At 43.9% G+C, this 27,841-nt stretch overlaps 1 protein-coding gene across 1 annotated transcript; it reads left to right on the top strand.

Moving 5' to 3' along the window:
• LOC139255773 (mediator of RNA polymerase II transcription subunit 28) lies at nucleotides 1-26,580 on the top strand. The gene is made up of 4 exons (XM_070873985.1): nucleotides 1-18; nucleotides 6,776-6,842; nucleotides 24,193-24,305; nucleotides 25,799-26,580. Exons 1-4 carry the CDS (start codon nucleotides 16-18, stop codon nucleotides 25,994-25,996), a joined length of 381 nt encoding a protein of 126 aa, XP_070730086.1. The 5' UTR covers nucleotides 1-15; the 3' UTR covers nucleotides 25,997-26,580.
• The last annotated feature ends 1,261 nt before the right edge of the window (nucleotides 26,581-27,841 follow it).

A 27,841-nucleotide genomic window follows, 5' to 3' on the forward strand; every position in this document is an offset into this window, starting at 1 on the left:
GCAACAATAACCACTATGGTACTGTACTCGGTTGAGTGGCCAAATATTGTCTATTTGGTTAGAATTAAGGAAGAATTTAGATATTTCGCCGCTGGGTGCAGTGTTTCCTTTAAGCTGTGCTGCGTTCTGCAGCTCCCGCGCAGTTGGCTCACCAGCTTTTAAATAGGGAAAACTGCATATGTACGGTATTTTGAATGGGGGCTGCACACCTAAAAAATATTAAATGAAACATTGGCTAGGAGCATACTATAGCCCACTATAAATGGAAAAATGCAAGAACTTTAGAGGAGTGTTAATGGGGGACTTCAATTACCCTAAGATAGGAACAGTGTAAAGGGCAAAGAGGGGGGGCAATTCCAGAATACCTGAACTTTCTTGATCAATGTGATTCCAGCCCAACCAGAAAGAAAGCAGTGCTGGATCTAGTTCTGGGAAATGAAGTGGGACAAGTGGAGCATGTTTCAGTGAGAGATAATTTGGGCAACAGTGATCATAATATCAGATTTAGAATAGTTATGGAAAAGGACAAGGTACAATCAAGTGTAAAAATCCTTAAATGGAGGAGGGGCTAACTTCAGTGAGTTGAAAAGGGAATGCCATGGCCTAGGTGGATTGGATTAAAAAATTGGTTGGCAAAATAGTAATTGAAAAATGGTAGCCCTTCAAAAGAGGAGATGATTCGGATGCAGAGAAGGCACATTGTGTGAGGGGGAATGGGGAAAAGAAGGGCATCCAAAGCTAGCACTCCTTGGATGACTAAAGATATAGTTAAAATGAGATAGAAAAAGGAGGCTTATGACAATTGTAAGGTTCATAATACAGTAGAGAACGAAGCTGAATATAGGAAGTACAAAGGTGATCTAAAAAAGGGAGTGAGGGGCAAAGAGAGTATGAGAATAGATTAGCGGTTAACAAAAGGGAACCCAAAAATATTTTATAAATACATAAATAATAAAAGGGCAGTCAAAGGAAGGGTGGGGCTGATTAGGGGACAAAAAGATGATCTTGTAGAGGCAGAGGGCAGGGCTGAGGTACCAAATGAGTACTTTGCATCTGTCTTCACTAAAGAAGAGGATGCTGCCAATGTAGCAGTAAAGAAGGAGGCAGTAGCGATATTAGATAAGATAAAATAGATAAAGAGGAGATAAGGTTGGTTGTCTTCAAAGTAGAAAAGTCACCAAATGGGATGCATCTTGGGTTACTGAGGGAAGTAAGGATGGAAATTGTGGAGGCTCTGGCCTCAATCTTCCAGTCCTCCTTGGATATGGGGGGTGGTGCCAGAGGACTGGAGGATTGCAAATGTTACACCCTCCTTTTTTTAAAAAAAAAAGGGGAGAGGGATAAACCCTGCAACGACAGGCCAGTCAGCCTAATATGAGACAATAATGTGGGACAAAATTAATTGGCATTTGGAAGTATGGGCTAATAAATGAAAGCCAGCATGGATTTGTTAAAGGAAAATTGCATTTGACTAACTTGATCAAGTTCTTTGATGAAGTAACAGAGAGAGGGTTGATGAGGGTAGTGTGGTTGATGTTGTGTATATATGGACTTTCAAAAGGAGTTTGACAAAGTACCACATAATAGACTAGTTTGCAAAATTAAAACCCATGGGATTAAAGGGACAGTGCAGCATTGATACAAAGGGACAGAAAGCAAAGAGTAGTGGTAACCGCTGTTTTTTCAAACTGGAAGGAAGTATACAGTGGTGTTCCCAAGGGAATGGGTGTTGTGACCACTGCTCTTTTTGATATTAATGGCCTGGGGTTGGGTATACAGGCCATCATTTCAAAGTTTGCAGATGATATGAAACTCAAATGTGGGATAGTCATTCAGGAGGACATAGATTGATAAAATGGGCAGACACATGGCAGATGAAGTTTAATATAGAGAAATGTGAAGTAATAGATTTTGGTAGGAAGAAAGAGGAGAGGCGATATGAACTAAATGGTACAATTTTATAGGGGGCGCAAGAAGAGAGACATGGGGTGTATGTACACAAATCTTTGACTGTAGCAGGACAAGTTGAGAAGGCTGTTAAAAAAGCATATTTGATCCTTGGCTTTATTAATAGAGAAATAGAGTACAAAAGCAAGGATGTTATGCTAAACCTTTATAAAACACTGGTAAGGTCTCAGCTGGAGTATTGTTTTCAATTCTGGGCACTACACTTTAGGAAGGATGTCAAGGCGTTGGAGAGGGTGTAGAAGAGATTTACTAAAATGGTACTAGGAATGAGGGACTTCAGTTATGTGGAGAGACTGGAGAAGATAGGGTTGTTCTCCTTAGAGCAGAAAAGGTTAAGAGGAGATTTGTTCAAAATCCTGAATGGTTTTTGTTTGAGTAAATAAGGAGAAACGGTTTCCAGTGACGGAATGGTCGGCAACCAGAGGCCATTGATTTAAGGTGATTGGCAAAAGACCAAAGGAGCATGAGGAAACATTTTTACACAGCAATGGAATGCACTGCCTGAAAATTCAATAGTAACATTCAAGAAAGAATTGTATTAATACTCGAAGGGGGGAAAAAGCAGGGGAGTGGGATTAATTGGTTAGCTCTACCAAAGAGCTGGCACAGGCACAATGGGCCAAATAGCCGCCTCCTATGCTATGTCATTCTATTTCTCTGAGGGGAGATGCCAGTGTTAGGGAGAGGCACCTGGCATGCTGTATTGGACACCCATAATTTAGGAAAGATATCAAGGCCATGAAATGAAGTGTTATGGAAGAGACATTATAAACTGGGGCTCTTTTCATTCGAATAGAGAAACTTAAGTGGGGAACTCATTTAAATGTTCAAGATTATAGAACTTTGATAAAGTAGAAGAAAAAAAATTGTTTCCAGTGTTTGGTTAGTTGATGACTCGATATCATAAATTTGAGATTGCCAAAGAACAAAGTTAGAGACAACCGAAACTTTTTACAGTGGCAAAGAGAATCAATACTCACTTTCAGAAATGCGATGGGCTAAATGGCCACCTCCTCTGCTGATTCTGGATGATTGGTATTGATTGTATTTAAGTTGGGATGTGTATAACATGCATTGATTGCATTTTGATTAGGTGCATACTCAGTGGGCACTAATTGAATCCTCGCATATGGGATGCATTGTGGCAGTTTGTTGGTATTTAGCAGACATTGACTCTGGTGTATGTAGTGGTTATTGATTTAGTAAAAGGCAGGGGTTCTCAACATTTTTGCTTCCGAGGCCCCACCACCTCCAGCTGTGTTAGAAAAATTCCACGGACTCTCTAATACAGCACGAGTATTTTTTCTCCCGTGTATAAAAATTCTCCCGGCACCGCTTCCACTCATCCCAGCACTGCAGAAAATACTGGTCCCCACACCCATCCCATTCCTGCTTTGTCTCCACATGAGCCCAATCACCACCTTTCCCTAGCAACCCCCCACTCCCTCACTGACTGTTCCTGGCACAACAGCCGGTCCCAGTTCTCTGCTTGATTGTCAGTCAACAGCCCTTTTTTCCCCTATCTCCAATATTTTTATAACTAATAAGCAAAAGTGTACAATAAAAATGAAAAAACACCATTTTTTTACGGTCCATAGGATTTTTCTCCAAATTGCTCATACTAGTGTCCAGATTACTGTTTTATTCCTGGCAACTCCAGGACAATGCTGGAAGGTTGAAATCCTTGCTGGAGGCTAACATTGGGTGTGAGGAATCCGGTCTTCCTGTGATGCCCTCCTTGGTAGAACAAGACTGCTAACAATCGGTGTCGGCTCGCAGGTAAAGAATGAATGAGGTTAGGCACCAAAGGGCAGCCAGCACCCTTGTAACTATACTACAACACTTTGAATACAGCAGGAGAGAAAATTGGGGGGGCGGGAAATTAGACAATGCAGAATACTTAAAGGAAGTTGCAAACTGTTTCAGTTTTGCTGATAAGTGTCAATCCTAATAGTTTCCTAATGTTGACATATTCCGCTCTTCTTCCTCCACAAAGACAGCGAGTCCCAGCAGCTCCTTTCCTCCATGCAGCTGCTGCCTATTTCCTTGCCCCTTCATTTGATTGACAATTGTGACTGCACGAATAACAAATGACAAAAAAATCAAATCTCCAGTGGAACTGAGGTAAGCGCGTACGTACCTGGCTAGAGGATGATGGAGAGCTCGAGCCAGGGATCTGCGCTTAGCAATGATCGGCCGCCGCCTCTCTCCCTCTCAGCGAGCCAGGACCTGGGCTCATCAGCCACCGCCTCTCTCCCTCAGCGGGCGGGGCCTTGGGCTCATCGACCGTCGCCTCTCTCCCTCTCAGCGAACCGGGCCTGGGCTCATCGGCCGCCTCCTCTCTCCCTCTCAGTGGGCGGGGCCTGGTCTCATTGGCCGCCGCCTCTCTCCCTCTCAGCGGGCGGGTCCTGGTCTCATTGGCCACCGCCTCTCTCCCTCTCAGCGGGCGGGGCCTGGTCTCATTGGCCGCCTCCTCTCTCCCTCTCAGCGGGCGGGGCCTGGTCTCATTGGCCGCCTCCTCTCTCCCTCAGCGGGTGGGGCCTGGTCTCAGCGGCAGCTGTCGACATCCTCACACAGCCGTTCGGGAGGGGGAAAGCAGAGGTTCGAGTTGGGACTGGAGCTGCCAGTTTCTCAGCTCGAACCCACTATTACACGACGGTGTATTTTTCCTTTTATCTTTTTTTAAATTGATTTTCTTTTCAAGGGCTCTGTCAAAAATTAAAATGAGGCTACGAACCTTTGGTTGAGAACCCCCAGGGCACATTGTGCATATTCCAGTCTTGGGTTTGTAGAGTGTTGATGCAATCTAAGGTATTGGATATCAGGTGCAGGATCTGGGTATGGACTGCTGTCAGAGGAAGGTACTGGACACTCTGAGTTTGCTATCTTAGTGAAAGGCACTGTGCACGGTTCTAGTCTCCATATTGCAAAAAGGATATAGAAGCACTGGCGAAGAATGGTACAAGAACTGAGAGGATATAACTATTAGGAAAGAGAATACTGAAAGGTGACCCTGATAGAGGTCTTTAGCATTATGAAGGAATTCGATAGGGTAGATGTAGAGATGTAGAAAAGATGTTTCCACTTATGGGGGAGTCCAAAACTAGGGGCCATGAATAGAAGATAAGAACATAAGATAACCACTAATAAATCTAATAAGTAATTCAGGAGAAATTCTGTACTTGGAGAGTGGTAAGAATGTGGAACTTGGTACCACATGCAGTGGTTGAGGCAATTAGCATGGATGCATTTAAGGAGAAGCTAGATAAGTACATGAGGGAGAATGGAATAGAAGGGTATGTTTATAAGGAAAGATGAAGTAAGTTGGGAGGAGGCTCATGTGGAGCATAAACACTGGCATAGACCTGTTGGGTCGAATGTTTATGCTGTATAATTCTGTGATATTACTATGTTCTTTTATTCGGTATCTCTTGGCTCTGAGATTCCTTTGTCTCTGCCCTGTCTTCTGCCAGTCTTCTTTGCTTTCTGCTATCCAGTACATATTGGCTTTAAAACCTTGACCTGGAAGAGTTCTTTGTTGATTCAATCTGCTTCTTTACTGGTCCATATTTTATCCCACTTCTTTCATTATTATTATTTATTATAGACGGTCCCTCGTATCGAGGATAACTTGCGTCCATGCCTAAAGAGGATAAGTTTTCAGGTGTTTCAGTGAAGGACCTAATATTCCAGGTCCCGAACTACATCCTGAAGGGTGGAGGATGCCTGTGTGTGGATTTTTTTTACCGTGTAGTGGCCATTGCACACCAACCACCATACAGGCTTGACCGAGCTAGCTCTTGGTCCAGTGACAAGGATTAACCAAGATGACTGGAGACCAGCTCTGCATAGAGGGAGTGCAACAAAGGTTCACCAGACTGATTCCAGGGATGGGAGGATTGTCCTATGAGGTGGGATTGAGTAGACTAGGCCTATATTCTCTAGAGTTTAGAAGAATGAGAGGTGATCCCATTGAAACATACAAAATTCTTACAGGGCTTGACAGGGTAGATGCAGGGAGGATGTTTCCTCTAGCTGACGAGTCCAGAACCAGTGGTCACAGTCTCAGAATAAGGGGTCAGCCATTTAGGACGGCAGCGGTTCAAGGCGGAGGCTCACCACCACCTCCTCAAGGGCAATTAGGGATGGACAGTAAATGATGGCCTTGCCAGTGATGTCCGTATCCCAGGAATGAACAAAAAAAGGTACAAATCATACAACATGTAGATTAATATAGTAGGTGGTCCATGCACCTCTCCAACCTCTTGAGATCAATACCTTTCCTTTCCCTTTTTGTGAATTGACATGGCTAGTCATCAGAATATAAGAACGTAAGGATTAGGAGCAGGAGTAGGCCATTCGGCCCCTTGAGCCTGCTCCACCATTCAATAAGATCATGGCTGATCTTCTACCTCAACACACTCCTGCACTATCCCCATATCCCTTGATTCCCTTAATATCCAAAAATCTATCGATCTCTGTCTTGAATATAATCAAAGACTGAGCCTCCACAACCCTTTGGAGCAGATAATTCCAAAGATTCACCACCCACTGAGTGAAGAAGTTTCTCACTTCTGAGTGTCTGCTGGCTGCTGTTCCAACTTATCTATTAAATGATCTCTCTTCTGATGTGTTCAATAATCTATTTCACAAATATTTTCCCTTCGCCTTTTGTTGCTCGATTTCCGCTGAATCCTTGAATCTTATGCCTGCAGTTGTAATCGGATATGAAAGTGCCCTTACACTAGATTGTTTCTGTTGACTAAATGTTGGAAAATTGGAAGCAATAATTGTGAATTTCTTGTAGGCATGCTTTGCATCACTGGTCAGTCAAGACTATGTGAATGGTACTGATCAAGAAGAAATTCGAACAGGTGAGATTCCCTTGAAGAATGCATGCAATGATATAAAATATGTTTGCACAACATGAATCTTTTAGTTCAGTTAACAAAATCAGACTGTCTATGCACTCATCGGTGTTACATTGCATAGTTTAAGGGAAGTGTTAAATTCTGTGTGAATCAAGGCATATTATTTTAAAAAGTAACTTGTATTCAGACCTGAGATGCAGCGGGTGAATTAATTATGAAAGCTCTTAATATAATGGCCTAAAAATTGCAGTCAGCATAGCACTTGCCTGGTGCGAGGCCCCACCTGTAGACTTGCAGTTCGGCGCTGCAGAGTTGTGCGTAACGTATTACATCACTGAGCACAGCATACAGCCTATGTGTAAGCGAAGATGCACCCACTTCTTTCAACCTGCAGCATTGAAATTACCTTTTTAAAGATTTTTAAATCATTTTAACAATTTTTAATTAAATAGCAAATTGTTCCTTAATAAATTTATAGATGCAAGTATTTTAGAGAACATTCACTACATATTTCATTGCGAGGTAGTTACTGAATACATTTAACGAAAACAATTAAAGAAGTTAGAATTGTTGGAAAAATATGTAGACTGCACAATTGCCAAAACTAGTACTTATTTCATATATCAGCATTTTGTTATAATTATGTAACAAAATACCAACATATTGATTTTTGAAATGCAGTATCTATATAGAAACCCTTTGTTATTGAGTCTTGTACACAATCATGTTTCACAGACAATATCAACATCTTTGCCGTAACTTTTTTTTTATTGGCATCTCCGACTCAAATTTTAAAAGTTCCTATATTACATAGTAGAAACATAGAAAATAGGTACAGGAGTAGGCCATTCGGCCCTTCGAGCCTGCACCACCATTCAATAAGATCATGGCTGATCATTCCTTCAGTACCCCTTTCCAGATTTCTCTCCATACCCCTTGATCCCTTTAGCCGTAAGGGCCATATCTAACTCCCTCTTGAATATATCCAATGAACTGGCATCTACAACTCTCTCTGGCAGGGAATTCCACAGATTAACAACTCTCTGAGTGAAGAAGTTTTTCCTCATCTCAGTCCTAAACGGCCTGCCCCTTATCCTAAGACTGTGTCCCCTGGTTCTGGACTTCCCCAACATCGGGAACATTCTTCCCGCATCTAGCCTGTCCAGTCCAGTCAGAATCTTATATGTTTCTATGAGATCCCATCTCATCCTTCTAAACTCCAGTGTATAAAGGCCCAGTTGATCCAGTTTCTCCTCATATGTCAGTCCAGCCATCCCGGGAATCAGTCTGGTGAACCTTCGCTGCACTCCCTCAATAGCAAGAACATCCTTCCTCAGATTAGGAGAGCAAAACTGAACACAATATTCCAGGTGGGGCCTCACCAAGGCCCTGTACAACGCAGCAAGACTTCCCTGCTCCTATACTCAAATCCCTTTGCTATGAAGGCCAACATACCATTTGCCGCCTTCACCGCCTGCTGTACCTGCATGCCAGCTTTCAATGACTGATGAACCATGACACCCAGGTCTTGCTGCACCTCCCCTTTTCCTAATCTGCCGTCATTCAGATAATATTCTGCCTTCGTGTTTTTGCCCCCAAAGTGGATAACCTCACATTTATCCACATTATACTGCATCTGCCATGTATTTGCCCACTCGCCTAACCTGTCCAAGTCACCCTGCAGCCTCTTGGCATCCTCCTCACAGCTCACACTGCCACCCAGTTTAGTGTCATTTAGTAGGACATCACTGTTGCTTCCATTTGCAGTGAAACTCTTTCGACTACAGGGAAATACTTCAGTTGCTGCGTTAGGTTTGCAACACTGATCTTTGATGATATTGGATGGTAGTTATGAGTTCAGTCTTTTGAGAGATGCATCAGTTGCCTGGTATTATAATCATGATGCCATTCCTCTCAGATTTGTTCTATCTCCTCCTGTGATTGAAATTCTCGTCGTGCCTGCTTTCTGTCATAAGTACGCTCCCTATTCATTTTACCTAGCTCTGACTTGAGTCCTTTAAACCCGGTCTCCAAACTAGGTGGTGATGTTACTTACCGCTGAGCAGTCTTTAAGGACCTAAAATGAGTCCTGTGGCCTGATGTTGACTGTCTATTCCCTGTTGCCACCTCTCATGGCTGCCATCCACAAGCCAACACTGTCTGCCATTCGCCTTTCTCTGAGCTCTACTGCGCATGCGTGGCCATTTCAGCGACGTCCAGAACGTCAGTTTTTTTTCCCCACACATGCGCAGAAAGCCCGGCTCCTTTTTCCAGCGCAGACCACAGGCTCCACCCCATGAGGTGACCGGCCACGCTGCCCGGCTGCAGATTGCAGCACAAACATCAGGGAAACTTCCGACATTTTTTTCTGGCACATTTATTTACCTAAATAAGTGGCGCAACTCTGGCAATATGTCAGAAAACGGGCTCGGGGAAAATTGAGCCCATGGTAATGACATGACTCTCAATTACTATAACTTTAAGTGGCAGAATAAAATATAACTGTGTACATATACTTTCCAATTACTTTAAAAATTAACACAATTCAAATTTCATTGAATGCAGACCAGAACAAATGTTGCTTTTCCTTTTCTTCCTCGCCATCTTCTTCCTTCGTTAATCTTTTGTAAAGTCCTGTGATTAAGGCTACAGCACCTACCTAAAGTATGGTGAGTGCATTCACATTCGCAAAAAAAACGGCGCAAATACTGGGAAAAATTGAGCCTCATGCCTAAATGATATTTATTACTTGATCAAATTATGTTTGGTGGGTAATATAGTTTAAGCACGTTGCAATTCTGAGCTTGGTTTTTCAGGTTTATCAGACCTTAATCGAATTCTAAAATATCTGCTCCAATACCCACTTTTTATACCTTTTTCCTTACCTCTTCTACGTGATCATTTGCATGTTTCATAAAATTATTGAGTTGTCCCTTCAAGGCCTTCTAATACAACAAGTTGTATTTAAATAGCACCTTTATGTCGTAAAACGACCCAAGGCCCTTCACAGGAGTGTGATGAGGCAAAAATTTGGCACCAAGCCACACGAGAAATTACAGCAGATAACCAAAAGCTTGGTCAAAGAGAGGTTTTAAGGAGCATCTTAAAGGAGGGCGGAGAGGGAGGGAGTTCCAGAGCTTAGGGCCTAGGCAGCTGACAAATCTACAGCAAGTAATACAAAAAAACACAGTACAGAAAATATAGAGGGGAAGCAGAAAGGAAGACAGACAGAGACCAAGGGGAAGCAGTAAAGGATTTTATAAACATACAAGTGAAAGAATGGATAAAGAAAGCTTAGGTCTAATAAGAGGTGACAAAGGATAACTTCTCACGGAGGTGAAGGCATGAGAGAAATATTAAATGAGTACTTTGCCTTGTTTTTTAATGAAAAAAAGTGCAATAGTGGAATGAAAACATACAAGAGGAGGTGGAGCAATTGGATAGGCTAACTATAGATAAGGAAGTAGCACTGAAAAAGCTGGAACTCAAAGTGGAAGAGGCACTGGACCTTGATGGCAAGCATTTGAGAATGCTGTAGAAAGTCAGAGCAAATAGCAAAAGCTTGACCACAATCTTTTGAACATTCTTGGATATGGAAAGTCGAGGGAGAGGTTGTCAATGCAACACCTCGGTTTAAAAATGGAGAAAGCAGTAAACTGGATGACTATAGATCAGTCTGCCCAACATCAATAGTGCGTTAGCATCTAGGGCCATAATATGGGATTGAAGTAATACTTAGAAAAACCCGGGTTTAATTATGGACAACCAACAGAGATGGGTAAAAGACAAGTCATGTCTCTCAAATGTAATATAGTTTTTTGAGGAAATAATTGATAAAGAAAATGTAGTGAATGTTCAATAAGGTGCTACAAAGTAAGCTTGTTGATAAAATTAAGCTTTAGATAAACAACTCTTTAAAAGTTTCTAAGAAAAGGATTAATCAGAATGATTTGAAGTCTGCTAATGTTATACTGCTATTGATTTTTCTTTAAATTGTAGTAATATCCTTTAGCTTTTGCCTGTTAAGTGAGGAAACACGTCAATTTAGATGCAGTGGTCACTGAACTGTTGAATTAAGACTGGCCTTGAAGCAATGGTCAGTTTAGACAATAAATCTGATTATTAAATCACTGGAATGTTTTTCAAAGGCAGAGAAGCTTCATTTGTTCATCTGGAATGCAAAGATAACCTCCGGCTACTATTCTCTACTGCTAACCGTCTTCTTAAACCCCTCTTCCCTGTCTCCACCACACTCGCCTCCACCAACAAGTGCGAGGAGCTCATGGACTTCTTTGTCTGAAAGATTGAGATCATCCGATCAGCTGCCTCTGCCACTTCCCTTCCTTCCCCTCCCTAACCCACCAGGCCAAACTTCCTCTGAGGTTTTCCCCTGAACTTGCATCTTTCTCCAGTTTCTCTCTCATCTCACCTCTTGACCTCCACGCTCATCTTGTCCATGAGACTCATTTCTTGCTCCCTTGACCCTATTCCCACTAAATTGCTGAACACCCAACTTCCTTTTCTGGCTCCCATGTTAGCTAACATTGTTAACAGTTCTCTCTCCTCAGGTACTGTCCCCCCTCGTCTTCAAATCTGCCATCATCACCCTTGCCCATCTGTACCGTAACTCAATGTTTGAAGCCCTTCAATCTGGTTTCTGCCCCTGCCACAGTACGGCTCTCAGACAAAGGCAACGATCCCTCCTTGTCCTTCTTGACTTGTCTGCGGCTTTGAAACGGTTGACCACTCTATCCTTCTCCAATGTCTCTCTACCGTTGTCCAGCTGGGTGGGACTGCACTCGCCTGGTTCCACTCTTGCCTATCTAATCGTAGCCAGAGAATTACCTGCAGCGGCTTCTCCAAGCCCACGTATCATTATCTCTGGTGTCCCCCCAAGGATCTATCCTTGGCCCCCTCCTATTTCTCATCTATATGTTTCCCCTTGGCAACATCATCCGAAAACACAGCATCAGTTACCACATGTACGCTGACAGCACCCAGCTCTACCTCACTACCACTTCTCTCGACCCCTCCTCAGTCTCTAAATTGTCAGACTGCTTGTCCAACTTCCAGTTCTGGATGAACAGAAATTTCCTCCAATTAAATATTGGGAAGACAAAGCCATTGTTTTTGATCCCCGCCACAAACTCCGTTCCCTAGCCACTGACTCCATCCCTGCCCCCAACTTCTGTCTGAGGCTGAACCACACTGTTCGCAACTTGGTGTTATATTTGACCTTAAAGTGAGCTTTCGACCACATACCCGCGGCATAATTAAGACTGCCTATTTCCACCTCTGTAACATTGCCCGTCTTCGCCCTTGCTTCAGCTCATCCGCTGCTGAATTCCTCATCCATGCCTTTGTTACCTCTAGACTTGACTATTCCAATGCACTCCTGGCTGGCCTCCCACATTCTACCCTACGTAAACTAGAGGTGATCCAAAACTCGGCTGCCCGTGTCCTAATTCGCACCAAGTCCTGTTCACCCATCACCCCTGTGCTCGCTGACCTACATTGGCTCCCGGTTAAGCTTCACCTCGATTTCAAAATTCTCATCCTTGTTTTCACATCTCTCCATGGCCTCACCCCTCCCTATCTCTAATCTCTCCCCCCGAGATGTCTGCGCCCCTCTAATTTTGCCCTCTTGAGCATCCCTGATTATAATCGCTCAACCATTGGTGGCCGTGCCTTTTGTTGTATAGGCTCTAAGCTCTGGAATTCCCTGTCTAAACCTCTCCGCCTCTCTATCTCTCTTTCCTCCTTCAAGACGCTTCTTAAAACCTATCTTTTTGACCAAGCTTTTGGTCATCTACCCTAAATTATTCTTATGTGGATCGGTGTCAAATTATTTGTCTCATAATATTCCTGTGATGAGCTTTGGGATGTTTCACTACGTTAAAGGCGCTATATAAATACAAGTTGTTGGAGGTGCTTAGTACTGCACTGAATTGTCAGCCTAGATTATTTGCTCTTTTGGATGAGATGTTAAACCAAGGCCCCATCTTTCCTTCAGAGTGAATCATAGAATCATAGAAATTTACAGCACGGAAGGAGGTCATTTTGGCCCATCGTGTCCGCGCCAGCTGACCAATAGCTATCCAATCTAATCCCACATCGCAGCTCTAGGTTACGGCACTTTGAGTGCACATCCAAGTATCTTTTAAATGTGGTGAGGGTTCCTGTCTCTACCACCCTTTCAGGGAGTGAGTTCCAGACTCCCACCACCCTTTGCGTGAAGAAATTTCCCCTCGTATCTCCTCTAAACCTCTCTCCAATTACTTTAAATCTATGCCTCCTGGTTGATGACCCCTCTGCCAAGGGAAACAGGTCCTTCCTATCCACTCTTTCCAGGCCCCTCATCATTTTATACACCTCAATCAAGTCTCTCCATAGCCTCCTCTGTTCCAAAGAAAACAGACCCAGCATCTCCAATCTTTCCTCATAGCCAAAATTCTCCAGTCCAACATACTTGTAAAACTCCTCTGCACCCTTTTCAGTGTAATCACATCTTTCCTGTAATGTGGTGACCAGAACTGCACACAATATTCCAGCTGCGGCCTAACCAGTGTTTTATACAGTTCAAGCATAACCCCCTTGCTCTTGTATTCCATGTCTCGACTTACAGGTTGAGCGTCCAAATCTGGAGTTCCAGAATCTGGAATGTTCCGGAATTCGGACTCTGGGACGATCCGTGGCAGGATCGTCCGGAATCTGTAAAATATTCCGGAATCCAGGCCAGACGACCCTGCCGACCTTGGGGCCTCGCCACCGCCCTTGCCTTGGGGCCTCGCTGCCGCCCCGCCCGATGACCTCCTGGGCGGGGCTGGCGACCCAAACAGCTCCTCGGAGAGCACCCCCCCTTCTGACGTTCCGAAATTCGGAAATACCCGAACCTGGGCTCGGGTGTTTACGGACGTCAAACACGTTCCGAAGTCCTGAAAAACACGAAAACCGGCTCGGCTTCAGTCTCTCGGTTGTCGGATTTGGGACGCTCAACTATATTCCATATGCCTTCTTCACCATCTTATCTACCTGGCCTGCTACCTTCAAGGATCTGTGGACCTGCACTCCATCGTCAGTTTGTTCCTCAACACCTTTCAGTGCAGTACCATTTAATGTGTATTCCCTTGCCTTGTTAGACTTCCCCAAATGCATTACCTCACACTTATTCGGATTGAATTATTTTTCCCTGTTCTTCCCACCTGCCCAGTACATGGATATCTTCCTGCAGTCCGCAGTTTTCTTCTTCGTTATCAACCACATGGCCAATTTTAGTATCATCTGCAAACTTCTTAATCATACCCCCAACATTTAAGTCCAAGTCATTAATATATACCACAAAAAGCAAGGGACCCAGCACTGAGCCCTGCGGAGCACCACTGGATACAGCCTTCCAGCCACAAAAACACCCATCAACCATTACCCTTTGTTTTTTTCGAACAGCAACAAGCCACGTTTGCAGCTAAATCAGACAAACGTGCTCCAGATCTGACACTGAAGTGCAAACAAAAACCACGAGAGGTGTGCCCACTGTTAGTTTAAAATTGTGCACCGTTTACATAATTTCCATGGGCAAAGCACCATATGCTCAAATGGCGTACAATCTTTCACTTTCTTTTGATTTAAAAATCTCACTCTTAACATTTCCTGATAGTGACAGCCCTGTAATATTTACATGGCAAGATAAAACTTTAAAAACCTACCAAAATCCTGTAATCCTTCAGAAGTGCTTCAGCTCTCGTTATGGTACTATTGAATAAGATTGATGTCTATGTTGTGGCCGTGTAGATAAATATAGCTGCATTATGCAGTGCAGTAAAGCGCTTAAAAGAGCAACACACCTGGAATTCATGAGCAACAATAACAAATGGAAGAAGCTCAAGTCGTCTTCAGCCTCACTGGACATTTAAAGGAGGAAATGCCTTGATCTTGTATTATTTTGAATGTACTTCTTACATTTCACACTTAAATGAAATTAAGTATTACTTTAGCATCGTATGGCGCAGGAGGACGCCATTCGGCCCATTGCGACTGTGCCGGCTCTTTGAAAGAGCTATCTAAATAGTTCCACTCCCCCTACTCTTTTCCCGTAGCCCTGTAAATTATTTTTCTTTAAGAATAGATCCAATTCCATTTTGAAAGTTAAAAGGGAATTTATGCACATTTTTTTAAAATCCCATGTTTTTCTCCTCCTGTTCTCAGACCATTAAAGAAAAAATCTACTCTGCCTCCCAGATCCCTCTTTACTGATGTATTTGTAAAAGGTACTAGAAACCTTTTCTGCTGCCTGAGCTGAGAGTCTGGAGCTCTCTGGTTTGTCTTATAAAAAAAAATGTTAAAAAAAATAAACACACATCTCAATCTTCATTTGAGAGGAGGAAGAAAGAGAGAGGGAGTGCCAGCATTAATGATGCACTTTAAGAACCAGCCAAACCATTATTGAGCTTTAATAGCGAGTCCATGTTGGAAAAGGAAATCATTATTTTGGTTGTCGTTATGTCACTCTCTTTCGCTGTTGCAGTCTCGTTTTACAGCGAGTCTTATTTTGATCAGAAATAACTCATTTAAAAAAATAATTAAATCACAGCATGCTGGAGTGGGTGAGTGCAGGACGGGCTGTTTGTGCAGAGAGAGGGTCAGACACCGAGCTGGCTCAGCATCATGCGCTCGCTCTCTTGCTCCGGGTGTGTGGTCGGTCCGTGTTTCACTGGACAGTTACGATGGCTGGTATCTGACATTTTCACAGTGCGTCCAAGATCTTCTCCCCCCGGACAATTCTACATGATAAAATTGCCAAACTTTGCTGCACACTTATCCTCCACTTGTTCATTTAGCCGCTCATCTTCGTTGGCTCTGGCAGTTTAAAATATTTAAAGCGGCTTTCACACTGATTATAACAGTGTCTTTTGCTGAAGTGGCATTCTCCACCAACCAAAAAAATCCTTCTCGAAGCCATCAACCAATGCACAGCACTGTCACGTGATTGCAGAGACCTGGTCTGCGGCAAGTCTATTTTTGATTGGCTATCTTTTTTCGCCCCTTACCCCGTTTGCCCAAATGGTTTCAATGCTCGCACAGGGTCGGTTAGATTCAAATCTGAAGCTGTTTCCGGTGCAGCAGAGCGGCACGGTTCGCAATCCGAGATTGCGAGTTGGTATAAATTTTTATTAAAAAGCTCGGGTCTCGCGATTCATTCATTATTGCTGTTCCCTTTCCTTTTCAGTTTTTATATTGAGTCTGATTGTTATAGGCATTGTTTCATATATGTCCCCCAACTGCCTGCAGCTAATTATAGATTGTCCTTTTTTACTATTGTAGCCTGATTAAAACTATAATCAATCTTTGTTTATGTAACTTTTTGTTATAAAAACTGTAGTTTGATATTTGCTTAGACATAATTTGAAATTACACATCTATCCTCTGATCTAGGACCATCTAAGGTAATTTTGAACAATGTAATTTAAAACCCTCGTTGCAAACATTTCGTCTTGGGCCATTTTCAGGAACAGTGCAACTCCTTTGACAGAGTAATGGGAATACTGGTCTGCATCGGTGATTATCCATTCAGTGTGCTCCAGATTCAAAATTGTTGCACGAGGGGCAGTTACTGAGTGGGAGATGGGCATTGCTCACAACGGGGGCGGGGAAGAGGAGAAGCTAAAGAACCAGTTGTTCTGCTTTAATTTGGCCCTTTCGACTGAGTGTAATGTAGCCAAGTTTGCTGATACAAAGATGGGTGGTAAAGCAAATTGTGAGGAGGACACAGAAAATCTGCAAAGGGATAGAGACAGGCTAAGTGGGCAAAAATTTGGCAGATGGAGTAAAATGTGGGAAAACTTTGGCAGAAATAATAGAAAAGCAAATTATAATTTAAATGGAGAAAAATTTGCGAAGTGCTGCAGTACAGAGACACCTGGGTCCTTGTGCATGAAACACAAAAAGTTAGTATGCAGGTACAGCAAGTAATCAGGAAGGCAAATTGAATGTTGGCCTTTATTGCAAAGGGGATGGAGTATAAAAGCAAAGAAATCCTGCTACAACTGTACAGGGTATTGGTGAGGCCACACCTAGAGTACTGCGTACAGTTTTGGTCTCCGTATTTAAGGAAGGATATACTTGCATTGGAGGCTGTTCAGAGAAAGTTCACTAGGTTGATTCTGAAGATGAGGGGGTTGACTTAAAGGGTAGGTTGGGCCTATACACATTGGAGTTCAGAAGAATGAGAGATGATCTTATCGAAACATAAAATAATGAAGGGGCTCGACAAGGTGGATGCAGAGAGGGATATTTACACATGGGGAAACTAAAACTAGAGGACATAGTCTTAGGGCTGGCCTTTCCCCTGATGATTGTTGGGCTATTGCCCATCTATCGTCCAAATATGCAGGCTATCGCCCATTTTACCTTAAAAGTGGAAAGTTGGGCCGGAACATTGCCCAAAGATTGCCGACCCAACTTTCAGCGCACAAGAATTTCACATCGCCGAGGTGATCGCCCACCGCAACTTTCACCACATTGCCAGGCTGATCGCACACCGAGAAGATCGCTGGAGAAAAACTGCTCCTGACTGACACTGTTCGGCAGGACTCGGCACTACGGACGCAATTTTGAACATCTGAGGAAGTGAGGCTGCTTGAAGGGGCTTATGAGGAGAATGAATTTGAGTTATTTTAAGGGCCTCACTAACTCTTTGGCAATCATTACTCATATTTCTATTTATTGAGGACAAAATTTAGGGCATTTATAGCAATAGCTATGGTATCTGTAACTTCTCTACCATTATTGATGAATAATCACATGCTGCAGACTAAGATGGGAGAAGGTATATTGAAGAGCATTATGTGCCCAATCAAAGAGATGGCAGATTGCTGCGGAGGAGGAGACCTGACACCCGACTAACTTAGAGAAAAGCAATCATGCCTGAACTTGTCCGATAACACGTGGCTTAGGAGGCTGCGCTTCTGAAAGCAGCTCACCGCTGAGATATGCCAGCGCATCAAGGGAGATCTGCAGCCTACCAGCACCATCAGGACCGCACTGCCCGTTGAGGTAAAGGTTACTGCGGCACTTTCCTTCTATACATCGGGCTCCTTTCAGGCCTCAGCTGGTGACATTTGTGGTATCTCTCAGCACGCCACACATTGCTCCATTCAACAGGTGACTAAAGCTCTTTACGCTCGCAGGATGGACTTTATAAATTTCCCTATGACCAGCGAGGCACAGACCGAGAGGGCTTTGGGGTTCTCGAATAGCAAACTTCCCCAAGGTGCAGGGAGCAATAGACTACGCACATTGCTCTGAGAGCACCTTTACAGGATGCAGAGGTGTTTTCATAACCGAAAGGGATTCCACCCCCTGGATGTACAGCTTGTTGTCGACCACAACCAAATGATGGCAGTAAATGCTCATTCTCCAGGAAGCATCCATGATGCGCATATCTTGCGTGGCAGCACTGTCTCTGACCTGTTTAACAGTCAGCCACAAGGTCACGGTTGGATGCTGGGAGATAAAGGATATGGCCTTGCCAGCTGGCTCATGACTCTCCTGCGTAATCCCCAGATGGAAGCCGAGAAGCGCTACAACAAAATCCATATAGCTACACGCAATATCATCAAAGACTGGAGTGCTGAAGCAGCGCTTCAGATGCCTGAACCACTCTGGAGGCAGCCTACAATACCACCCTGAGCAGGTCGCTGAGTTCATCGTGGTGTGCAGCATGTTGCATAACCTTGCTATAAGGAGAGAACAACAATTGCCAGATGGGGCTGCCGGTCCACCTCAGGAGAGAGGACAGGAGGAGGATGACGAGGACCTCAGGGAGGACAATCAGCCTGGCGATGAACCCACCCACCCACCCACAAGACTGGAAAAGTCCTATGGGAGTTAAGCAGCTGCAAAACTCTTGTCAGCAACTCATAAATGAACGTTTTGCATGAATTTACATTGGTGACAGTTACAGAAAGACAACAGTTGCAGTTGCATTACATTTCATCCTTGCCTGGCCATTGTTTTCCAACAATTGTATTCATGTTTTACCTTACCGTACGTTATTATAAGACACTTGACAACAATTGTAAAATGCAATAAAATATTTAAATTATTGAACAATTTAAAAAAAATTTAACTCTATACACCCCCCCCCCCCCACTCCCAACAGTCACCCAACAATAAATTTAAAATACAACAACAACGAGAACCCTCCCCCGGCTCTACCTGCGGTCAGGCTTCCTTCCAGATAACTTCTTCCCCCCCCCCCCCCCCCCTCCACGTACCTTAACTCCCCGTTGTAATCGGGTAACGGACCAGGACGACTTGCAGTAGATGACCTCAAGGGCTGGTGGTGGTGGGGGTAGTGACGGTGGCAGAATCCTTTCAGGGGGTGGAGGAGGAGAAGACGTTTCTGATGAACTGACTTCTGAGCCACAAGGAAGTTCTTCCTCCTGACTCGCATCTGTGCTGACGGTTGTTGGGACGGTACCTTGGAGTGCAGTGTCGTCTCCTGACAGTATCGCATGCTGCAAGGCATGGATGGCGGGGTCTGTTGGCCCATTGCCACAATCATCCGCTCCATACCCTCCGATATGCGAGCGGACATCCTGACAATGTTCCCCGTCAACCCAGCAAACGCCTGGAGGAGCTTGCGACTTATAGCGACGCTCTCCCTGCACAGTGTGGTCATGTCCTCATAGCGATCAGCCCATCTTAGTGTGTGCCGACCTCGGTGACTCAACCTCCGTGGAGTCGGCGTGGGCACTGTACACCTTGGAGTCGCCTGCTGCAAGCCGCTTGGGCCCGCTACTTCTCTCCAAGACGAAGTGGCCGCAGGTACAACATTCACAGGGATGCAAGGGGAATCCTCCTCTGTTTCCATAACATCATCCTCCTCTGGCTTGGTGATCTCTTCAGCACCTGGCTGATTCCGGAGATGAGGGGGTTACCTTATGATGATCGATTGAGTAGACTGGGTCTTTTACTCGTTGGAGTTCAGAAGGATGAGGGGTGATCTTATAGAAACATTTAAAATAATGAAAGGGATAGACAAGATAGAGGCAGAGAGGTTGTTTCCACTGGTCGGGGTGACTAGAACTAGGGGGTACAGCCTCAAAATACGGGGGAGCCAATTTAAAACCGAGTTAAGAAGGAATTTCTTCTCCCAGAGGGTTGTGGATCTGTGGAATTCTCTGCCCAAGGAAGCAGTTGAGGCTAGCTCATTGAATATTCAAATCACAGATAGATAGATTTTTAACCAATAGCGAATTAAGGGTTATGGGGAGCAGGCGGGGAAGTGGAGCTGAGTCCACAGCCAGATCAGCCATGATCTTGTTGAATGGCGGAGCAGGCTCGAGGGGCTAGATGGCCTTCTCCTGTTCCTAATTCTTATGACCACTTGCAATGGGGCAGGTGCAGGTGCGGCCTCCCTTTGCGTCTCTGGAGCTGGGTGACCTGCAAAACACAATTGAGCTTATTAGAACAGAAGGTACACACTCTTGCACTGCGCTGGCATACGTAGGAGGAACAACAGTACTGCAATAATTGGGAACCGAGAGGCGTTACGTATTATTACATCATATGGTAGTACATTTATGTGGAATTCAGCCATGACCTTATAATGGCGGAGCAGGTTTGAGGGGCCAGATGGCCTTCTCCTGGTCCTATTTCTTTTATGTTCTTAAGTTGTTAACCTGAGAGTAGTACAGAAGCCTCATACATAACATGACATCATTCATATATTATAATGAAATACCGTTTCATTACTTTGAATTACCATTGCTTTACACATTACTCACGTGACGTAAGGGAGGGATCTGCACTACCACAGGTGGTGGCCGAGCGACCGTGGGTGCCCACAAGTGCTGCCGCACGTTCCTCAAGGTCCGTTAGGATACTGAGCTGGGCAGGGCCTCCTCCTGTGTACCTGCGCTTAGCCCAATTCTTGGATATCTTCCTCTGCAAACGTGACAAGAGCATGGCATAAGCTAATTGATTAGCTACTATCGTGGAAAGACAACAGTTTCCAATGTTATATGCTAATAGGGTTTGTATCCACAATTGGTGCATGGTTATAACAAAGATCGCGTTAGGGATCTAATGCTTGACACAAACATCTCCACTACAATCTCCATGAAGGGCCCCTGGGGGGGGTGAGGCAGGGGATGGGAATCAGGACAGCTGGTGAGCTCGGCAATGATGGGAGTTAATGTCCCTAAGTGTCCCAGGGCAGACATTGAGCCAGGGCAGCTCTCTCCCCAGTCCAGGCTGGGTCACTAAGTGACAGCCGCTGGAGAGACTGACAGTGTGGGTGAAGGTGACCAGACCCCTCAGTGCTCAGTCATGCCCCATCCACCAACGTAACCCAAAAAGAGACTGCGAAAATTAGAATTAATGGGCGCAGGTTCAGAACCCTGTCCAAATCTTAGCAGGGAATCTATGCAAGCATACCCAGCTTAATTTCAATCTGGTAGATTTACATATTCAGTGGATCATTACAATTTAAAATCCATTTAATACTTATTCTTGCCTAAGGAACCAAGCTGTTCCACATTTTGCGGCATTGGTCCGATCCCTTCGACTCGGACACCGAGGACATCACATCGGCGATCTCGCCCCAAATTTTCCGATATGTCCGGGATGGAGGTTTCCCACGTGCACCCTGGGTTAATTGGCCCCATCTTGCGTGCACCTCCTGGACGAGGGCCTCGTTGGCCTCGTCGGAAAACGGTTTTGCCCTCCTGCCCACTCTCTGCGGGCTACTCGTGCTTGGACATCTTTTTTTGATTCTCTCTCTCTCTCTCTCTCTCTCTCTCTCCTCTCTCTCTCCTCTCTTCCTCACCCCGCCACCCCCCTTTGCCTTCTGCGCATGCCTGGATGACTCCTGACCTCCCAAATGGTGGGCAACTTTTGCAAAAAAAAACGCATGTGCAGAAAGGCCGTTGCTAGAGACGCTTTGCCTTCCACATTGCTGGGGCCCATTTCGCATCGTTAAGGCCCAATCCACATCGCTGGGCTATCTCCGGAAAAAAAAGCCGAAAGTTGTAATCTGAAAAATGGGCGCTCTTGAGAGCTGAAACATCACTAAGGCTGGAACATCGCCCATTTTTTGGGCCCTAACGATCGAAGTGGAAAGTCGAGCCCCGTGAATAAGGGGCCACCCATTTAAAACTGAGATGAGGAGAAATTTCCTCTGAGGGTTGCAAATCTATGGAATTCTCTACCCCAGAGAGTTGTGGAGGCTGGGTCATTGAATATATTTAAGGCGGAGATAGACAGATTTTTGAGCGATAAGCAAGTAAAGGGTTATGGGGAGCGGGCAGGGAAGTGGAGCTGAGTCCATGATCAGATTAGCCATGATCTTATTGAATGGCGGAGCAGACTCGAGGGGCCAAATGGCCTACTCCGGCTCCTATTTCTTATAAGAACATAAGAAATAGGAGCAGGAGTAGGCCATACGGCCCCTCGAGCCTGCTCCGCCATTTAATACAATCATGGCTGATCCAATCATGGACTCTGGTCCACTTCCCTGCCCACTCCCCATTACCCCTTAATCCCTTATCGGTTAAGAAACTGTCTATCTCTGCCTTAAATTTATTCAATGTCCCGGCTTCCACAGCTCTCTGAGGCAGCGAATGCCACAGATTTACAACCGACTGAGAGAAGAAATTCCTCCTTATCTCAATTTTAAATGGGCGGCCCCTTATTCTCAGATTATACCCCCTAGTTCTAGTCTCCCCTATCAGTGGAAACATCCTCTCTGCATCCACCTTGTCAAGCCCCCTCGTAATCTTAGACATTTCGATAAGATCACTTCTCGTTCTTCTGAATTCCAATGTGTAGAGGCCCAACCTCCTCAACCTTTCCTCATAAGTCAACCCCCTCATCTCCGGAATCAACCTAGTGAACCTTCTCCGAACTGATTCCAAAGCAAGAATATCCTTTCGTAAATGAAACCAAAACTGTGTGCAGTATTCCAGGTGTGGCCTCACCAATACCCTGTATAACTAGCAAGACTTCCCTGCTTTTATATTCTATCCCCTTTGCAATAAAGATCAAGATTCCATTGGCCTTCCTGATCACTTGCTATACCTGCATACTAACCTTTTGTGTTTTCATGCACAAGTACCCCCAGGTCCCACTGTACTGCAGCACTTTGGAATTTTTCTCCATTTAAATAATATCTTGCTTTTTGATTTTTTTTTTCTGCCAAAGTGCATGACCTCACACTTTCCAACATTATACTCCATCTGCCAAATTTTTGCCCACTCACCTAGCCTGTCTATGTCCTTTTGCAGATTTTTTGTGTCCTCCTCACACATTGCTTTTCCTCCCATAATTGTATCGTCAGCAACCTTGGCTACGTTACACTCGGTTCTTTCTTCCAAGTCATTAATATAGATTGTAAATAGTTGGGGTCCCAGCACTGATCCCTGCAGCACCCCACTAGTTACTGATTGCCAACCCGAGAATGAACCATTTATCCCAACTCTCTGTTTTCTGTTCGCTAGCCAATCCTCTATCCATGTTAATACATTACCCCCAACCCTGTGAACTTTTATCTTGTGCAGTAACCTTTTATGTGGCATCTTGTCAAATGCCTTCTGGAAGTCCAAATACACCACATCCACTGGTTCCCCTTTATCCACCCTGTTCGTTACATCCTCAAAGAATTCCAGCAAATTTGTCAAACATGACCCCCTTCAGAAATCCATGCTGACTCTGCCTGACCGAATTATGCTTTTGCAAATGTCCTGCGACTGCTTCTTTAATAATGGACTCCAACATTTTCCCAACCACGGATGTTAGGCTAACTGGTCTATAGTTTCCTGCTTTTTGTTTTCCTCCTTTTTTGCATTTGCAGTTTTTCAATCTGCTGGGACCTCCCCGGAATCCAGGGAATTTTGGTAAATTACAACCAATGCATCCACAATCCCTGCTGCTACTTCTCTTAAGACCCTAGGATGCAAACCATCAGGTCCAAGGGATTTATTTGCCTTTAGTCCCATTATCTTACTGAGTACCACCTCCTTAGTGATTGTGATTGTATGGAAGCTTGCTTGCTAGTCGCAGTTCCTTGACATCTTTTCCTCGAGCAAGAAAAGCACTGATTCCTCGCTTGGTCAACATATCACAGCAGGACAGGCTTTGAATGGAGGCATATGGAAGAGATTTATCTAGCAAAAAGGGTGTGAGCCTCAAAGATAACTAAATTATTAGAAAGTTTATCTTATTACCATCTTATGGCATTTTTCACTTTTCAGTTCTGCTATTGATGCAGATTTAGATGCATTTCGATTCAAATTATGAAATTTCCAACAACATGGCATATTTTTTGTGAATGTCTTCATTTATTTTGCCACAGGTGTAGAGCAATGCATTCAAAAGTTTTTGGATGTTGCCAGACAAACGGAGTGCTTCTTTCTTCAGAAGAGGCTACAGCTTGCTGTTCAAAAACCTGAACAAGTCATAAAAGAGGTGAAGGGACTTTATTTTCTGTGGTTTAATATTTCTCTTTTCTCTTTCCTCTTTCTGGATAAGTTGTCTCGACGGAAAAATCAATTGGGGATTGAGTCATGGGTATTTTATTACTAGGATCCACAATAAAGCTGAATGGAGTTATTAATTTCTGGATATAAAATGATGGCAGAAGTGCTGGCTTTTCTTATTAGCCTATATAATCTTTTATGAAAGAGAAATACTTGTTGGATTGTGTCTGGGCACAACACCTTAAGAAGGATATATTGGCCTTGGATGGAGTGCAGCATATATTTACCAGAATAATACCAGGATTCTAAGGATTAAATACAAGGAGGGATTACACAAACTAGGGTGATAGTCCCTGGAATTTAGAAGGTTACGTGTGATTTGATTGAAGGTTTCAAGATATTAAGGGGATAAGAGAAAGACGATTTCCGCTGGTTGGGGAGTCGAGGACATGGGGACATTGCCTAAAGGTAGAGCAAGGCCTTTCAGAAGTGAAGTTAGGAAACACTTCTACACACACAGGGTGGTAGAAGTTTGGAGTTCTCTTCTGCAAATAGCACTCGATGCTAGATCAATTGTTAATTTTCAATTTGAGATTGATATATATTTGTTAACCAAAGGTATGAAGGGATGTGGGGCAAAGGTGGGTTTATGGAGTTAGGTCACAGATCAGCAATGATCTCATTGAATGGCAGCACAGATTCGAGGGGCTAAATAGCCTACTCCTGTTCCTATATTAATCAATTCTGGTGTCCAAATCCTGCTTCACCGTTACTGTGGTTCTCCAGGCAACAAAGTACTTCAACTGAGGGAAAATGTGTGGCAGGCTGGTGGAGTGACTACACACAGGTTGGGAAAAGTGTGATGCCAATGGTCTTTGGAACCATTTGACTATTATAGATAGTGCTTCAGGGGTCAGATCGCAACAACTTCTACATTGCAGTTGGGGCACCCTTGTTTATTGCATCATTGCCCTGTGTGTTTTCTCTTTGTACATTCTCCTTTTCTTTCTCTCTCCCTCCCTCGGGGGCACGCACCGTTTCCCTCCCTCGGGCTCTTAGTCTCCCTCCCTCGTGCGCACTTGCGCTTTGTGTGTGTCTCTTGCTCTTTCTCTTAAAAAAAAAAATATTTCGTGCAGAACTTTCTTGCACTTTTCAAAGGCAAAAAACCCAGCGAGTAGCTTAACTATGTTAACTGTTGTATCACTGGTTCTTGCATCCATTTTCCCCCCATCCCTTGCTCAGTGGGGTGGCCTACACTTTTCCAAATGCTACTATTAACTTAACAATTGCAAGCGGCATGTGTGCCATGGACCTACCAGTTCCACTGCTTGGCACTGCTCAACTGTTTTTTTCAGAAACTTTTGCCTCAATGTATATTTTATTAACTATAAATTTCTGACCACATTGTGCCTTTTTAAAGTCTAAGCATTGAATTCACTTTTTTGGGAAAGGTTCTTAATTTGTTTTAATATTGTTTTACAGGATGTTTCAGAATTGAAAAATGAGCTACAGAGAAAGGAGGCCTTGATCCAGAAGCACCTAAGTAAGCTGCGCCACTGGCAACAAGTCTTGGAAGATATTAATGTACAGCCCAAAAAATCAGCTGACCTGGCTCAAGGACCGTTGGCCTATCTTGAACAAGCATCTGCAAATATCCCAGCTCCACTAAAGCAAACGTGAAAATTATACACATGGGCCAAGGTGTCAGGAAGTTTCATCTTAACTGTTGTACACCCGCACCCCCCAAAATAATCAGTTCCAGTTAACCTCTTGAATGGCACCAAGAGTATTATGTACAGTGACTGAATCACTTTGCAATTACAACCTTTGGAACTGCAGGGTATAAATTGCTGATACATGCATCTTCAGAGCAGTTATTCTCTGTGAAAAAATGTGTAATTATATTGTTGACATGATTGATATGATAAAACTTTGTGTACAAAATACTAGATGTTTGTGGCAAATAGTGTATTGATACTAACTATGTTGAAGAATGTCTAGTTTTTTGAGCAGTCAAAATATAATGCTATTGAAATTTATTCTAGATAAGTTTTTTATCACATTTATAATTTTTTTAATAGTAAATGTGTTAAATGTCTTGCAGAATGTAGTAACCTAGTCCCACCAGTAATCATCGTCAACAAGCAGCCTTTGAAGGAGGCAGCATTTGGCTGGTAGAATTGTACTTGGACATTGAGACCTCCGTGGCACTACAACTTTGTGTACCTGGGGGTAAAATAAAAAAATGTACCTTCGAATCTAAATCGGGCCCCGATTTTTGGGCTTTTGGATTAATTTTAAATCTCTCGATTTGGTAATTGTGACTTTTGGATTGGAAACTTGCAACTGTCACTGCATTATTTAAGAAGGGAGCGAAGCAGAAACCAGTAAACAACAGACCTGTCAGTTTAACATCAGTTGTGGGAACATTACTGGAATCTATCACCAGGGACAGAGTGACTGACTGAGAACTTGGAGAAGTATGAGCTAATTTGAGGGTTGCTCACTCTCATCCCTAACTCAAGTAATTCACACACCTATAAAGACCAAGCAAATCTGTGAGCATCTAGCTTGCAGGATCCTGGTGAGAAATGCCAGGTTAATGGCTTAGTTGGTTCCATAAAGTTACAAGGCACTGTTTTAAGGTTGCAGTTTTTGTCTGTCTTTCGAGTTTCAGAAGTCTGGAACATTCTTTGAGTCAGCTATTTCCATTATAAATTCCTGTGCCCGTATTTATAATGGAAATTTCTACATAAATTTGATACGCTGTAACTGGACAATCTGAATACAAAATAACTTGTATTTGCACTTTCACAACCTCAGTACTTTTGAAGTGCAACCCAGGATACATCAGTACTGTTCAGTTAGGTGCACTGATGGAATATTTTTCTTCAGCTTGTCGCAGTTTTTGCCGAGTTTTAAAAATTATTAGAAGCAAAGCTAGAGGTCAAATTTCAAAAACTGCAGGTAAACTTTATAGAATTTTTTTAATGGAGAGGCTGTAAGAGAATGTAAAGCAAAAAAAATGGTAATTCCCTCCTCTATCTATGTTCTCTTCAGCAGAGCTAGGAAGTGAGCTAGCATTGTGCTGAGTTCTTTCCTGGACTGTCCTTGGCTTCACCACCTGCTGGCTTATACCTTGCAATCACTCAGTACAGACCCCTCTAATTCACTATCTTAAGTAATGCGGGAGGCTGATTTCTGTTGGTGCTTGGAATGGTAAGAGCAAGTGACCGTGCATCTTCTCGAGGGTTCTCACAATGGTGATGAGTGAAAGGAATGGGTTGAACATTGCAGGGACGCTTTGCAGAACTGGTGTGGGGTGGTGCCAACCTGGAGCATCATGGGGCAGTCAGAATGTACAGCATGAAGTGAAGTAAATGTGGCCATGGTGAGGCCATCACTGGCCTCCCGGGAAGCAATGTGGTTGAGTGCTGATGCCCTGTGTCCTGTGCAGCATCAGGTGATTGTGGAGAAGGTTGGTGTTGGTAGTGATGCTGGTGTGTTTAGTGATAGTGTTTGGGC

Source organism: Pristiophorus japonicus, unplaced genomic scaffold, assembly GCF_044704955.1.
Source record: "Pristiophorus japonicus isolate sPriJap1 unplaced genomic scaffold, sPriJap1.hap1 HAP1_SCAFFOLD_627, whole genome shotgun sequence".
Taxonomy (NCBI): Eukaryota; Metazoa; Chordata; class Chondrichthyes; family Pristiophoridae; genus Pristiophorus; species Pristiophorus japonicus.